General features: G+C 37.4%; 1 protein-coding gene across 10 annotated transcripts in view; it reads right to left on the bottom strand.

Moving 5' to 3' along the window:
• Positions 1-17,621, bottom strand: part of MYO9A (myosin IXA) — a 280,827-nt gene that overhangs the window by 29,762 nt on the left and 233,444 nt on the right. For 7 of the 10 annotated variants that reach the window (XM_032342543.1, XM_032342540.1, XM_032342544.1 and 4 more), the window contains 6 exons: positions 14,402-14,594; positions 12,341-12,469; positions 11,465-11,570; positions 10,551-10,682; positions 9,479-9,602; positions 8,097-8,150 (listed from right to left, as the gene is read on the bottom strand). In XM_032342543.1, coding sequence (XP_032198434.1) covers positions 8,097-8,150; positions 9,479-9,602; positions 10,551-10,682; positions 11,465-11,570; positions 12,341-12,469; positions 14,402-14,594 — 738 coding nt within the window. The remainder of the gene's footprint in view (positions 1-8,096; positions 8,151-9,478; positions 9,603-10,550; positions 10,683-11,464; positions 11,571-12,340; positions 12,470-14,401; positions 14,595-17,621) is intronic. The other 3 variants (XM_032342545.1, XM_032342546.1, XM_032342550.1) reach the window with 1 other exon arrangement.

Genomic DNA, 17,621 nt, shown 5'->3' with positions numbered 1-17,621 from the left:
AACTGGCGCTGGGATTTACATAAAAAGTCTAGTCCAGAGCCCATTCTATACTCTGTTGCCTTTAAATTTTTTTGTGTGCAAAAGATTAGCTAGATTAGGTAATGATCTGTCAGAGAATCGACTTTATTGGTTTCACCATTTTTTGTTGTTTCTAATGTACTTCCTGCAATTATTTTCATTAATTTCTTCTTTCTCCTTTCCTCAGGTTTATTTTGTTGTTTTATTTCTAGCCGGATTTAGATGTTTATTTTTTCTTATTAAGTTTCAAAGGCAAAAAAATTTCCTTTGAGCACTGCCTTAGCTACATATCCCAGGAACTCAAGATAGTGTTTTTATAGTAATTTTTAAATTACTCAATAATTTCCTCTTTGCTTTTGAGGTTTTTCTTGTGGCCTGATGTTTTCCCACAGATTTATTATTTTATCTAAAAATTTTTATGAAATATTTTAACTTAAAGATGATACAAAATTTAAAAGTACAGTTTCAAACATAATGAAACAAATACCTGTGTGGCCACTACCCAGATACTGAAGTGTTGTGGCCTCATTTTGAGAATATTTCATGGGCAGATAAAAAAGTATACATTTTCTCTTTGCAGGTATATAATTATACCTATCGTAGTCCCCCCTTCTCTGTGCGGGATACATTCCAATGTTACCAGTGGAGGCCTGAAACCAAGGATAATACTGAACTCTCTCTATATTTTTTCCCATACACAATTACAGTAAAGAAGTTTAATTTATAAATTAGGCACAATAAGTAATCAAAAACAATTATAACAATATGCTGTAATAAAACTGTGTGAATGTGGTCTTGCTCTCAAAATATCTTATTATTCTGTACTTATCCTTTTTCTTGTGATAACAGGAGATGATAAAATGTCTACATGATTGAGATAAAGTGAGATGAATGATGTAAGCCCTGTAGCCTTAGGCTACTACTACCTTCTGATGCATGTCAGAAGGAGAACACCTGCTTCTGGACCATGGTTGACCATGGGTAACAACCAAAGAAAACACAAACCATAGATAAGCACGAACTATTGCATATACACATTAGACCAGTCATTAATTATGTTATTTGAACACATTCACTTCAAACAATCTTTTCTTGGTACCAATTATTCCCTAAAAAGGAGGACATTCTGTGGCTAGAAATAAAATTTCCACCCCAACAGATGGCCCTGAAATCTTAGGGTACTCTTTAGTAACACTTACTGAGAAACCTGAAGGGAATCCAGGAGAAAATTTTAAGATTAATGGTTGAAAAAAAAACCTAACATTATCTCTCATCCCCACAAATATGAAACTAAGATATAAAGCACCAAAACTTATGTTAAGTACTAAACTATCTACAGTATGAGACCATGTGAGTCCTAGTTTACCCACATGGCCCCACACTGCTAATGTCTCAGTATGCTACAGAACAAAGCCTATTTTGGTTTTACTTAAGGCCTTCCTTCTGTGTAATTACATATCCAATTTCTAGCAATTCTAGTTAGTTTTTTCCAGAATTATACCATGTATGTTTTGTACCAACATGTGTTTCATCTGGTTAATTCAGCCTCCTCAAGATCTAGCTCATATGTCACCTCTTCTACAGGCCTTCCCAGTACGCCAAGGTAGAATTAAGTACTTCTTCCTGAGTATTCTCACCATGCAGTACACAGTACTATCTGATCCCTCCTTCCCTTCCTTTTAGAACATTCTAATACCCACAAATTTAGTCATCTAATCATACAAGTTTGCCGTATTTTATCTGAGAAAAGTCTTTATGATTCTACTATCTACTTTTTCTAAGAATCATATTCTAAAACAAAGATCCTTAATTATCTGATTTGGGTCAGAATTCTGTGACTCTGTATTAGGCCTCTCTATTCTGTGAGACCAGTCTGCAAAAATGTTTCTTACTGTAACAAAAATTTTGGGAACCAAATGCTTTATTATGGAGGATCTAAATGAAGATACCCTCTTTGAGATAATCTTTAGTTGGGCGCAGCATTTCCATTTTCTCCTAAGGCTTGAAGAAAAAAGTGTTAAAATGAATAAGGCTTATGAGAGAGTTTCGATTTCTTCTAAAAATGCTTTAAGGATAATGATGGAGGAAGTATGTGAGAAGGAATGGCAAGGCACAATTGATGGGACACAAAGAAATTCAACACTATGAGTCAAAATAAGCCCAAAGGGTTAAAGACAGAAGAAAATACGAGATATATGCGGTGGCTATAAAGGATTGGATTGCATCGCCCTTAAAAAACCTGATGGCTATGTAGGGAAAAACATGTACTACCCTCACCAGGGAGTCATGATACCTTATGAAGTAATACTTAATGAAGATCCAAGAAAAATACTACGTTGCTCATTGGTTGAATAAGGAGAAGAAAATATGCATCACCTAGACGGGACTGTATATAACTAGCAAAAACAAAAATTCCAGATTCCTCACAAAGCAATTTTACCCCAAAATAGTACTTTGGGCCAAGATGGAAGATCACTATTGCGTCTTTTGCTAAGTCACAAAAACAGGAAGCAAGGAATTGGATTATGAGACCTCTTCCTGAGGAGGCTACTTTCCTGGTAAGGACAGGTCCTACATCCAAGGCTTTCTAGAATATGGGTTGTTTTACATGGTGTTATAATTAGGTTACCAGACTTCATTAAAAAAAATTCTAATGCTTGTAATTATGACTCATCAGATAATGAGAATTAGTAAGTACTAATCATTCAGCTCACTTTATCACAATACACAACAGTATGTGTTTGTGTGTATTTATGTCTTGCACATGAAAAGGAGTTATCCACATCAAATATTTCTATACAATGCAGTGAGCCAGTAGTATCATGGTACTATAGAGTAGTGGTTCCCCAAGTGTAGCAGACTGTGGATTCCTGACATAGGTTATATCATATCTCCAAACCCATTTAAAAAGAGTCTGCAATGGGACACCTGGGTGGCTCCATTGGTTATGTGTCTGCCTTCAGCCCTGGTCATGATTCTATGGTCCGAGAATCGGGTCCTGCATCCAGCTCCTTGCTCTGCAGGGAGCTTGCTTCTCAGCCTGCCGCCTCTCCTGCTCACGCTCTCTTTCTCTCTCTAATAAATGAATAAAATCTTTTTACAAAACGGGGGGGGGGGGGATTCTGCAACGTCAAAATCATGGTATCTCCTTCTAGCAGCAAGAATTACACAGGAAGCCAAAAGAAATCATTTTTTTCTAGTATTCTGTATTTCTTATTCTCTAAACACACAACCTTCCAAGATCACTCTACCATTTGTAAACTCTTTACCTTCTCAACTCTGACATATAATCTTATCATACTCAAACCACAGTAATCCTTAATATTTTCTTACTTCTTACATTCTGCCTTTTTTTCTTCAAACCTAACTATTAGGTTTCCTGAAAAGGGTAATGTTCCTTTCCCAGATATTACTGTACTTCTTCCATTCCTATGTAATTCTATCTACAAGAATTCCCTACTAATTTTTCTTTTTATTTGTCCCCATCTGAGAGAATAAGACTATTCCAAGGCTTTGAAAGAGGTGCTTCTTTCACAAATACACACAGAACACAAATACGGTTTCCCTTTTGTTTACTCTCCCCCAAAGGTCCTGTGCCTAATCCTCCTTGCCACTGGCCTTGCACATGTACTGCATGCAGATGTAAGTAACACTTCTTGTATACTATAATGACCTCTGGAAAGGGGTTAGGGAGAAATAGAAAGAGCAGGGTTCTTCAACAGAGATAACACTACAAGTTCTCACCACAAGAAAAAACAATTATAACTCTGTGTGGCGATGTTACCTAAACTTACTGTGGTAGCCATGTTGCAATATAAACATAAAGCAAATCACTATGTTGTATGCTTAGAGTCAACACAACATTAGGTGTCAATTATATCTTAAAAAAAAAAAAAAACTACAAAAATATCTGCTAATGGGGCACCTGGGTGGTCCAGTGGGTTAAAGCCTCTAACTTCAGCTCACGTCATGAGCCCAGGGTCCTGGGATCAAGCCCCACAGTGGGCTCTCTGCTCAGCGGGGAGGCTGCTTCCCCTCCCTGCCACCCCCACCCCTACCACCCCCACTCTCTCTGCTTCCTTCTCTGTCTACTTGTGATCTCTGTCAAATAAATAAATAAAATCTTAAAAAAAAAAATAACCTGCTAGTTAGTACCAGAAATAAGAATGTTTCTGTAATGAGAAAATCTTCACTCCTTGAACCTGATTCTTATTACGTCAAGTTACCTGAATGTCAATGGTAGACTTAGATACCACACATTAACATAAGGAAATGATGAAACCATTTGCTAGAGTCAAGTAAATCCACAATTCTAATACCTCTTTCCTTCAGAGCTATTTAGAGGGGTTTTTTTTGGAGGGGGGGTTGTGGATTTTCTTCTCACTTTCTTGATGGTGTCCTTTATTATTTATTTTTGCAGGCTATTTTTTAATGTTCAGTAGCCAACATATAGTGCATCATTAGCTACATAAAAAACTAATGATGAGCTACCACTTTTCAACTGATTCTTGGTTTTCCAATTATTAATACTTACTGTCTGGAGGGACATTTCTAGCATCTTTTTTGTAGTCAATTGCAAAGCTTAACTGCACAGATCTACCTATCCATGTTAATACAGAATTGAAAGTATGCTCATTTCTAACAGGGGCATACAGATAAGTTCTTTAATAAGCCTACAATATGCAAAATTCATAAGCATTGCTACTTTAAGCCCAGCAGTAAAATCCTGAAAAGAGAGCAATTTATAAATTCCAAACTAAGTAAATAAAGTAACAACTGATTCTGTTTAAAAAATTAGAATTTTTTTTTTTTAAATGCCTTTCTTAGAAAGCTTGTTCAACTAGGTATGTTACGAAGAAAAGCGTTACATGGTCAAAGTTTTGGAAGTGCTACACATCATATCCCAAACTTTGTTTGGTTATGGAAAACGTTGTGTATAACATTTTTCAAGAGAATAATTTGCGAAGGTTTTACAGATAACTAAAATTTATTTCAAATGATATTCTTATTATATTAGCTTAAATAGTTCTAAATCAACATTTATGCCTTAAATTATACCATAAATAAATAAAAAAACCATTTGTTACAGGAAAGGCATAACTGGATGAGACAATGAGCATATCATATTCCTGAAATCCTAGTCTGGGAGTATCCTAGTCAAAGATTATGCTCCATAAACCTAATGACCTTCTTTCTGCATGGTGGCAGAAAAGATATTTTCAAATTCATTTCAAAATCAATTGATCAGGATTCAACCTACTTCAGTGATTTATTAGTCAAGAGCCTCCTACCTAATATATGACTGCCAGTCTGGCCTATCTCAAATCCATTCTTCTTCAGAATGCTACCAGTTATCTTCTAAAAGATACACTGATGGTGACACTCCCCTACTTAAAAATCTTTCCTTAGCTCCCAAATTTTCTTTCAAAGCAGCAAATTCAAAATTCTTAATGTTGCACTTCTGGTTCCCATCTACTTTTCCAAATTATTCTGCTGCTTTCACACTACCTGTTGTCCCAGTGCTAGCTACACAAGGTAGTTACTATTCGCAGATTGTTATTTCATGTTTCCTTCCCTCTGGAAGTCTCTTTCCCCTTTCTTTTCTCCATTTGTTAGATTACTACTCATCTTTCAACACCCAAACCAATGATTATTCACATTGGCAATAATATAACATACTTTTCATAAATGCATTTAACTGTACATTTCAGAAAAGTCACTACTATATTTAATTATGGAATAGAATTATGAATACATGAACACTATTGAGTTTTATTAGTCTTTTTGTAGTGGATATGCTAAAAAGTCACTGCTATCTCTCATAGATTTAATTCTTTTAATTCTTAGAGTCAATTCCATAGATGCTTACTAAATACTAAATATGTACTAGACACAGTCTTGTTCTTAGGACTGAGCTTACAGGGGTGCCTGGGTGGCTCAGTGGGTTAAGCCCTCTGCCTTCAGCTCAGGTCATGATCCCGGGGTCCTGGAATCGAGCCCTTCATTAGGCTCTCTGCTTGGCGGGGAGCCTGCTTCCCCCGCTTCCCCCCTAGCCCCCCACCTCTCTCTCTCTCTGTCTGCCTCTCTGCCTACTTGAGATCTCTGTCTGTCAAATAAATAAAATCTTAAAAAAAAAAAAAGACTGAGCTTACAGCCTTTACTACAGCTAAATGCAAAAGCAACAGAACATTAAGTGGGATTTTTCCTCCTGTTCCAAAATTGTGGATAAGGCCAAAAGCTGAGGATAATTAAGTACCCCTTCTTTTAGCTTAAGAAGCCAAATGAAGTTGGTACCAACTTATTCTCTCAGGATTTAGTGAGAAGTACTAGTTTACTGAACCAGCTCATATCATAAAACAATGATCATAACACTTTCCCCTCCATGTGAATACAGTGTGAATCTAAAAAAGGTTAAAAAGAAAGAGGAGGTTACTGGAATTTAAGGGGAACACGGAGTTTATGAAATCCCATGAAAACAGGATATTCCCTATTGTCATACCTGAATCCAGAGGGTGAGAATCAAAGTTTGAGGTTATCTAAAAGAAAGACAGACCCATTTCTCATTTCCTATTTGGTTATCTGTATAGGCAAATGAATTACTGATTTGCCCCTCTTATATATAAGGGAAAAGAGAAATAGGGAGAAAGTATGGTAGGGATGTGTCAGGTAGAGACATAGGCAAGACTATGTCCTGGTGCCTGGGGCCTTGTTCCAAGAGGTATGAAAAATGTAACCCATCCCCCACTGTGCCTACAGGCCCTACTGGAAGGGAGATTTCATTATAAAGTCTTGAGGCAAAAAAGACATACACATCAGAGTCCCATGGTGTGAATGCCATCAACAGGTTTCGTCCATAGATGTAACCAAATCTTCCAAGGGATTGCCAATGCCTATAAAAATGGGGACAGGATTGACTTCGCTTTTAGCAGGGTAAATGGAAGCTACCACTCACCTACATTTAGACTACTGACAATGAGCTAGAACAGCAGTGTTGAACAACCAAGAAAGAGGACTGCCACCTCACCAGTGGGATAGCATGTAGAATTCTGCCTCTACTATTATTCCTCCTAGTTTCAACACCAGGAAGAAAAACAACAAGAAAAGGGGAGGGCAGATGTGTGTGATAAAAAGAGTCTACTCACCCATAAGTTTTCAGCCCCAGATTAAGGTCTATACTGTCCTAGGAAAAACTGGTAAGAGTACTGAATCAACTCTGTGACTCAAGTTATAATACAAAGACAATTAATTCTTAAATACTGGCATGAAACTGCAGTGTTTAAACACTGCGAATAGTGACAAGATGCTGCAAAGGTGATTGACATCCAATCAGAAAGGGGAGTCAGACATGGTATAATCAGCAGCCAGTTACTAGGTAAAAAGCAAAACTGGCCGGTGTTTATATCCCAGCAAAATGAGATCCTTAATGAACTGGTTACCAACAGATGGATAGCCTCTGAAATTAGTTTCCATATATACTGGTGTTCTTAAATCTGGGTATGAGCTCTATTATACTATGAAATATAAGTCCAGAACCAGTCTTGTCAATTTTCTCAGTACCATTTGCTATTCTTTCTGAAAAAGGGTAAGCAGGTAAGAGCCATACTTCTATGTTTGGGAACTCACCATCAAAGTCACAGATAGGAATGGACAAATAAGCATTACTAACGATGGAGGATGCTACAAGTAGCAATAGGTATTTCAAGTAATAAAGAGAAGGAGATGGATAAGAATAAAGTTCTTGAGCAGAAATTAATTTGATATCTCAATGCTTTCAATGTTCACCTTTAATGATCCAACCAAAGAAGAAATCCACCAAGTGGTTTATCTGACAAAGAGCAAAAACTAGTATATTGTAAACGGATACTGTTCAACTGCATGATACAGAGGAATACAAGTGAAGATTCTAAAGAAAGAGAGTAGGAGAAAAACAAGTGAAGACTGGTCAGGAAGTGGGACCTAACGGGGGCTGTACATGGAGGGTGGACAGGCATGGATGATAAACAGAGCAGAACAACTCCTAGATGGATGAGAGACAATAATGTAAAGCGGCTGTGACACATTGCAATATTAATACATACCGAGACTGAACTGCGGGTAATGCTCATAAATCTAACTGCAATTAGTACAGGTTTCTGGATTAGGAAGGACATGAAAAGGAAAGCAGAAGGTTAGAATGTACATGTCATTGTCCCATTAAAAGAGAAGGTTTAATCTTTCAGAGGACCAAATATATCCATCTTCTGAAGCACCAGTTTAAAAATTAAAAAAAAAAAAAAAAAAAAAGCAAGCACCGTATGTCTAGCTGCTTTGAAAAGTAGCATTAGAGTAAAGGGCCTCTTCCCTTTCTTCTTCTAAATTGGGCCTCATAGAACTGAGCTCCTGAAAATTCAGACTACCAGACAGGGTTTCACTTTTAAATGGGGTCTCTGTTTTCATTTTCTAAGGAAAATATTTTCAAATAATGTCCTACAATTAACTTCATTTAATACCTTTACTGCCTGAAAAACTCAATGTTTATGCTTGCTTTTAGAGAAGACCCTTCACTAATTTAATCAACTGACATATTTGTTAGGATTTATTCTGTGCCAGGCAGTTTAAGTACTGAACAAAGAAACAGAGTTATTTTAATCTAAGTATAAATCATGATGATACGGATGAAGCATTGCTGGGTCCCAGGAAAAGCATGCACATGATGACAGGGAAGACTGTTCTTCTTGAGAGATTTACTGGGGATCGGACTGGGTCTTCATTACCATAGTTTTGTTTTACAGTTGAGGGGAGGGAAAGCAAATGATTAAACTTTAGGGTGGCAGCAGTTTTCCAGTTATCCAGGCCCTACTGATGGTTGGTCATTAAGAACTGAAGCTGTTTATATATGGGTCACTGGTTACAAAGGAAGATGTTAAATGGGAAAGTGGGCAAATGGAGAAAATAAATGATAATTTTTGCAAGGCTTTTCCCAAAACCTAACATCTAACAATAAACCCTTAAAAGTGTTTATTTGATAACAATCTACTAATAGATGGAATTCCATTTCCTTATGAATCACATTCTTGGATATGATTAAGTTCTTCACATCGCAGAAGTACTGGCAGGAACATCAAAGGTGACATGGTTGAGGGTGGGAACAGATGGTGGAAGGAAATAGAGGAAAAGTCAGGATAGGTTAAATTTTCACAGGAAGGACAGAAAAAGAAAACAGGACAGATTATCAAAACACAACATTTTATCCAAATACTTGATTTTAAAAATTCTACACATTTAACTGCATATAGTCTGTATATATAATGACTAAAAGATCAAACATAAGGCATCCATAGTACCCTGGATAGAGTGGTTTCTTTTTACTGCTCCATGTGAAAAAGATTTGGAGAATAACCTCTCTTTACACCATAAATGCACACTTAAAATCCTCAGGAAGGCTCCCTCTTTCCCCCGAATTCCACATCTTACATCTTACCATTGATCTACGAATCAGTGACAGCCTGGTCTTTGCCTTATTCTCAGCAAATTCCAGGCTACTGATGTCTTTGAGACGAGCCTTGTATTTATTCATCTGTTCTACAACAATCAGCTCCACACAGCTGAAATAGGAGGAAAAAGAAAAAAACTGTTAAGAGCTGAAGCAAGTCAAATAAAGTATAGCCCTCCCAGACTGCTTTTTAGTTAAATGTGGCAGACGTTTGGAGGATGAAAGAAAAATCAACATTCCTTATTTTATGAGCTCTAATACAAGGTTTATATAATGGTGGTTCACAACTTTGGCTGCACTTCAGTATCCATCTGAGAAGCAATTATGAGTTGCAATGTCCAGGCTACACCCCAGATCAATTAAATTAGACTCTCTAAGGATAGGACACAAAGACTAGGGTTTTTTAAAGCTCCTTTTGCAGCCAAGGTTGAGAACCATTACTCTAGAAGGAAAGCAGAGGCCCATAAAAACAGGCTAAAGTGAAATACAGAAATACTGAAGTACTAAGGCCAAAGGGATTCAGAGCCAGTTAGACTAAATTATAGGAAGAGACAGAGTATATGTAATTTGGTAAAATGGAATTTGAAAATATTTTTAGAGACTATAAGCATTCCTAAAGAAAAGCTAAATTTAAAAAGACCCTATAAACCAAATGATGTCCAGCTGAAGAGAATCTAAAGCAATTTTTCATCCTCAGCATAAGAAAACCCAACAGTGCCTAGTAACATTCTTTTTTTTTTTTTTTTTTTTAAAGATTTTATGTATTTATTTGACAGAGAGAAATCACAAGTAGATGGAGAGGCAGGCAGAGAGAGAGAGAGGGAAGCAGGCTCCCTGCTGAGCAGAGACCTCGATGCAGGACTCAATCCCAGGACCCTGAGACCGTGACCTGAGCCGAAGGCAGCGGCTTAACCCACTGAGCCACCCAGGCGCCCCTAGTAACATTCTTAAAAACATCTGAACTTATGAAATCATTCACTATGTTTGATATCTGCATAAAGTGGCTACACTGACTCAGAAGTCCCTGGGGTCTTGTGGAGGTGATAGTAACTGGCCTTACGTGGTAGTCTTACTGATGTCCTGCACGCTTTGTAGTGGGTCAATGGTATCAGGGCATCGAAGAATGCAGGGGGCAAATACAATGGCCAAAGCATTAGCAGACATTCGATTAGTTTCTTCCTGTAGAGCAATCCTAAGGAATAAAAAAAATCACCAAAGTGGGGATTAAAAGAAAGCAGTAAGGGTGTAGGCAAAGGACATGACAGAAAGATGTACGACATCTGCCGCAGAGTACTGGAAAGGTATTCATATCAGCTGAAAGGAGACATTTGTAGACTTTCCCAAAGCCATTCCTTTGCCTCTGGAAAATGCAATACAGGCCAGCAGAAAAATCCCAAGGGAAAAATCCCAAGGAAAATTTCTGACCCACTGCCATACACCTGAGGAACGTATCTGAAGAATCTAGAGTAGAGACTATAAGGCATTCTCAGACAGTCATATCAGATATTCACCTAACATTTATGTAATATGTACCAGAGATTTATCTAATCAAAATAAGGATGGCTCTCTTCCCAACCACTGCAGATATTTACACTCAGAGTAGAGAGACCATCCTGAAGTCTCTTTGGTCAGTCAATTCTCTAAACCCCACTTCCTATGAATTACATTATATCAAGACATATACCTCTTTTCTAATTTCTAGTTCAAGAATGAGAACAGGCTAGGCTACACAGTGTCACCCTGAGGTTGAAGTTGTGACATGGCTCAAATAGGGCAGAGAAGTCCCTGACCAACAGTCCAACTCAGCTGAGGATTTCTGCTCCAAGGAATTGTAAGCTGTAAGCACTTGTTTGAGGCATTAACTTTATAAACAGGAAAAAGAAGATCTGTCAGTTTTCCAAATGAGGGATTTCTTCACTTACTGGAAAGAATCCAAGAAAAACAATTATACATTCCCTTGCTCCTTGAAATTACCTGACTAGATGAAAGATGAGCCGTTCCAGTGTATTTAGATGAGTTCGGGAGAGCTGGTCAATCACAGAGTATACACCACGGATTGTTTCTTTCCTCTCCTGAAGGCCTAAGAAGATTAAGGACAGCCAGTAAGACTGAATATCCCTTCTCTTATGCTACATCTTCCTCCTGAACAGATTAGGTAGCAGGGAAGTCTGATTCTAAATTTTAAAGTTTTAGGAGAGGCAGGTGTACCTGTATGGCAGGAAAAGAGCAGCTCCATTACCACTAATCTTCCTTTGCTTGAGTTCTGTATTCATTAAGCAGTCTCACGAGTTTTAATCTATATCCCAGTAATCCTTATTACAGCAAAGGGAAAGAGATGTCCTAGTTCTTTTAGACATTTTGTGGCAGACTGATTCCCTAATAATTAATTGTCAGGCAATTCATAAATTGTTCTTATGGGAATTTGGGAAGTCATGCCTCAGGGCCTAAACACTTTGAGGCAGGCCTCCAGCAACATTCTACATAACTGCAGCACTGAAAAACTAAACTCCATCACCTGGTAGGGTTGGCATAAAATAGACAGCAGAGTTCTTGCCTAGATTCGCAATGTAAATGAACATAAGCCAGCCCTTGTTAGTTGAAACCTCTTTGTGAGAAGCAATGAAATGACTTACTCAGAAAACTTTTAGGAGACTGGCATTTTAATGAATCTCTCAAAACTCAGTATTTGACTAGATGAGAATACACCGTAAGTTCTGTATTGACCGTTAAAAGCTTACATTTGAATCTATATGGACTAACCATTAGAGAATGGCTAAATAATTTATAATAAAGACAGCATTCCTTTCCCAAGTGTAGGCCTTCCCTCGAATCCAGGAGGCCTGTGCTTACCCATAGCTCGAAGAAATTCCTCATAGAGCTCAAAGGTCATGAGTGGATTGGGCAAATCACGAAGCCATTGTTTGAATACACTTGCAATAACATGTATGTTATAGTCATCCAGGTTTACACTCTCAGCATCTATTTAGAGACACGAGTTAAACAACAAAGCCCAAACATACAAAGAGTTTCAAATAATTCACTTTCAAAACTATCAGCACCAAAAGAACCTTCATGTTCTTAATCAAACTAGTATCTTCTACGATCTAATTCCATGCTTTGTAACAGCACCTCTAACTGTGGTCAAGGAACAGGTTTTTGTTTTCCAAATCTCTTGTAGACTGACAGGTATGTAAAATAAAATATCACATGCTTTCATGTTAAATAACTGTTAAATACCACTATAAATGTTCCTAAATGCTTGCTCTTATTTTCTGTACTTAAACTGTGGATTGATCTGTGAGCCACGATTTGAGTAGCAATGTTTTGGACAGCAGCTGGGAAAAAGGCCCAGAAGACATTTTCTAAAAGTAACGCCAATTTTAAGTCATTTTTAAAGGTGAAAGGACAGTAATAAGTGAACATAGGAAATGTAATGAACATACTTTTACTCTCTTACTTTGTTTTCACTTATAAACTCCCCAAGGTTATACAAAAGAAATAATTGAAAGGATATAGGATGAATGATTTTTTACTTGTGCTGAGTACAAGGTACAAGAGAGACGAGTTGTTGTCAACTGCCTTTAACCTAGAGTAGATGGAATCTCAGGTAGGCAGGATGTCCTGCTTGGGTTTTACCAGGCATTTTGTGTTGTTATTTTCATACTGACTAATCTCTCCCTGGTTTGCTCATTAAAAAACAAAAGAAAACAGGGGTGCCTGGGTGGCTCAGTGGGTTAAAGCCTCTGCCTTCGGCTTAGGTCATGATCCCAGGGTCCTGGGATTGAGCCCCACATCGGGCTCTCTGCTCAGCAGGGAGCCTGTTTCCTCCTCTCTCTCTGCCTGCCTCTTTGCCTACTTGTGATCTCTCTCTGCCAAATAAATAAATAAATAAAATCTTAAAAAAAAAAAAACTATAAGGAAAAAGCACGTGGGTAGCTTCTGGAGACACAGAGACAAACTTTGTATCTAAGTGTGATTCAAAACAATCTATTCCAGGGTGCCAGTGGCTCAATAGGCTAAGCGTCTGCCTTTGGCTCAGGTCATGATCCCAGAGTTCTATTCAGCAGGGAGTCTGCTTCTCCCTCTGCCCCTCCCCTGCTCCCTCTTGCTCTCTCGCTCTCAAATAAAGAAATAAAATCTTAAAAACAAAAGCAAAAACAAAAAACACAACAACAAAATCTATTCCTTCCCTATAGTAATAAAGAGTAGAAGTAGACAATAACACCATAGTCCCAACTCCTGCATATACATTCGAGGGCTGAGGCTATAGCTCTACACAGGTAAATGTTCAATCCACTAATTAACAGTTTAAATAACTATGCCATGAATGTAGGAAGGTGAGAACATGCATCAGAAAGACACTTGAAGTCAGAGTAATAAAGATCAATAGGCAGGAGTTTAGGTTATGAATTCAGAACATCTGGGGTTAAATCCCAGCTTCATCACTTAGTGGTGGTGAGTCTCTAGGCAAGAAACTCTGTAAGCCTCAGTTTCTTTCTCTGTAAACAGGGATAATAATCCCTAATTCACAGGACTGTAGTGAAGATTAGCATAAAAATATCAGTACATTACATCATCATCAACAGATCATCATTTAATTTCCCTGAAGCTAAAATTTCTCCTTTTTAAATTATGGATACCATGATCTTACCAAATTGTTAAGAATTTAAATGAGAGCTATGTCAAGTACCTAATAGTGCCTTGTACAAATGATACACTCAATATATATTTGCCAAATTGACCACACAAAAACAAAGACTTTTAGAAAGCCACAAAATGATTAATAAGCACCACAGAAAAGATGGCATTCTTCTGGATGCAAAAAAATAACATGTAATGAAAACTTGAAAAGCATGACAAGATCTATTTAAATAAAAGCATTTGGTCTTGATTTGAAGAGCGCCATCTTACCTGTATCTAGACCTTGTCGAAGCTCCTTGATTTTATTAGTTGAACCAGACTTTCGATAAATCCCTTCTGTGTACAGTCCATGCATTTCAATGTAGTTTATGAGCTTTTCCACCACTAAAGGAACAGTTCGTTCTTCACTGGTCAAACGAGACAATTCAACCCCGAATTGTCGAGATGACAGCTCTGGATCATACTAAATGGAAGATAAATTTTTGTTTCCAAATACATTCAAACATTTTTAAATGTGTTTAACCAGTTATTTACGAGAAACTATTTTTATTTCCCTGAAGTTTCATGAGCATCGTTTTAAGAGATGGAGCTAAAGGGAATTATGGTTAATACTGACAATATATATCAAGTCAGAGGTTGCTTCAATCCTTTCCCATCAGGAATCCACTCAAAATATAATGGGATAAAGAATGAAGGCAGTGGCAACAGGTTACTGTTTCCCTTCCTCCTAAAAAGCTCTTCATGTAAAGTTGGGATTTGGACAAGGGAGAAAGGGGATAGACTTTGTATGCTAAACATGCTAAACATACTGCTAGAAAGTCTGATTTGATATGAATTAGAAGTGTAAGTAATTTCTGATGCTTAAGAATGCTTCAATGTTCATGTAAACTTTAGGGACATTTAACTAAACAACGGTATCACAGCTAAGGGCAGAGGCACACAGATTGGCCCACAATTCGTGCTCGAGCCTTTTCTTATTTACTTCAATAGTGTATCTGATATCATACATAACCTTACTAATTACAGCTTATGCGACTGCAAAAGACTTATCCTGAAGATTATTTCAAGTAATTCACAAAAAACAAAAATGCCAGGTATTACCTCTGAGACTGAAGCCTTTTTTGTAAATCTTTTTTGTCTCTTCCTTCTCCTGCATCATTCTCTTTCTCTACACAACACACATTCTCTCCTTTAGTCCTCAATCAGTCAGTGCCAAGTTCTTGTCAGTCAGCACACCCTGTTTTTTCTTTTCTATTCTATTGCCACCACCCTATTTCAAACTTCTATGACCACCCACTTGGACGATTTCCAACAGCTTCTTGGTGAATTTCCCCACATCCATTTTCTCCCCTTTTAATATACTGCATAGTATATATAATCTAGTTTCCTAAAAACTAGTGGTTAACTAGTATATATCAAAATAAGGTGTAAATATTCTTGAGTCTAACATTCAAGATATTGCTTGAATTGATCCTAATTTCCTCTTCCAGTCTTAGGTTAGTACATTTGTCATTTATGTGCTACATAACAGGAAAACAAAATCAAGTAAGATAAGATAGTCTTCACCCCAAGACTAGTAGTGTTAATGCACGGTGATAAGTAAACAGTAACAACAGATTTATTAGATAATATGGAACCACAAAAGTAAAACAACTGGATTGGGAAGGACTGGGCTGGGTAACTACTGATGACCTTGAGAAGACCTGATGCCTGCCTAACCTAACTGTTAGAAAGCACATAAGAAGTACATAAGAAAAAAGGGCAAGAACTTTTTGGGCACAGAAAACACAGAACAAAGTTGGGCAAAACGAACTATAAGTAATCTGACATGGCTGAACTAAAAATAAGAAAACACTAGACAGAGATTACAAAAGGCTTCAAGTACTAAGGCACAGACTTTGATCTTGTCCTGACAGCTAAAGAAAGGCAGCAGGGACTTTCAAGTAGGGAAGACATAAGTTTTATATTATTATGCAATTTCACCTACATATACTCTGCATTCCAGCGCTTAATTCTTAAGAGAATTAACAGCATATCTACTTTGAAGCACGTTAAGTTATCTTAATATAAAGCAGTATCTCTGAAAAGCTTCTCCAGGTCTGAGGTAGAAGAGAAAGGACACTTAGATATTTAGAGGATGCAAATTAAAGTTTTGTCTTGTCACTATATTAGGTTATTTATATAATTTCATATTTGGAATAGAATTATCATTTTTCTATCTCACAGTGTTCTTATAAAGATTAAGTAACAGATGAAGACACATAGTACAGTATCTCATATATGGCAAATGCTCAATAAACTGTTAAATAAATACCGTTCACTGCAATGATTAAAACAAACTTCAAACTTCTTGCTATTACTGTGATATAAACATGCATACATATACACATACATAATCTATTTATTTAAATGTTATGGTTATCCCCATAGAATTAGGAATGTCAATTAAGATCTGTGAAAGCAAAAAGAACCCAAAATACTGGAGGGTATTAAAATTTTTTTAAAATCATTTGATTTGAAACCAACTAATTTAAGGCAAACATGAAAAAACTCTATTTCTTAAAATGAAGAGAAATTAATTTCACTATTTTCAACTGAAAAAAAATTAATTGAGTCTTTTTTGTAAAAACAATATACGTGGGGTGCTTGGGTGGCTCAAGTCAGTTAAGCAGCTGACTTTGGCTCAGGTCATGTTCCCAGAGTCCTGGGATGGAGCCCCACGTTGGGCTCCCTGCTCAGTGGAAAGCCTGCTTCTCCCTTTACTTCTGCCTGCTGCTCTGCCTTCTTGTGCTCTCTCTCTCTTTCTCCGTTAAATAAATAAATAAATCTTTTTAAAAAAAACCCAACATCTGTTTTTTTTTTTAAGATTTTATTTATTTGGGGCGCCTGGGTGGCTCAGTGGGTTAAGCCGCTGCCTTCGGCTCAGGTCATGATCTCAGGGTCCTGGGATCAAGTCCCGCATCCGGCTCTCTGCTCAGCAGGGAGCCTGCTTCCTTCTCTCTCTCTCTCTGCCTGCCTCTCAGTGTACTTGTGATTTCTCTCTGTCAAATAAATAAGTAAAATCTTTAAAAAAAAAAAAGATTTTATTTATTTGACAGAGAGATCACAAGCAGGCAGAGAGGCAGCCAGAAAGAGAGAGGGAAGCAGGCTCCCCGCTGTGCAGAGAGCCCGATGCGAGGCTCGATCCCAGGACCCTGAGATCATGACCTGAGCCAAAGGCAGCGGCTTAACCCACTGAGCCACCCAGGCGCCCCCCAACATCTGTTTTTAAATTATTTTCCCTCTAAACTACCTTACATATTTTAAATAAAAATTCATTGAAATAGGACATACATACATAAAGGTATACAAACTGTAAGTGTACAGCTTGATAGACTTTGACAAAGTTGATGCACACTTGTTATCAGGACCCAAGTCAGGAAACAGAATACAACCAGCAGTATGAAATTCTCAAAACCATCCCAGCCACTATGTATTTTCACAAATAACC

This window comes from Mustela erminea, chromosome 5 (genome assembly GCF_009829155.1).
Source record: "Mustela erminea isolate mMusErm1 chromosome 5, mMusErm1.Pri, whole genome shotgun sequence".
NCBI classification, from domain to species: Eukaryota; Metazoa; Chordata; class Mammalia; order Carnivora; family Mustelidae; genus Mustela; species Mustela erminea.
Note: the sequence above shows the minus strand (reverse complement) of the source record. Positions and strands in the feature narration are given on the sequence as shown.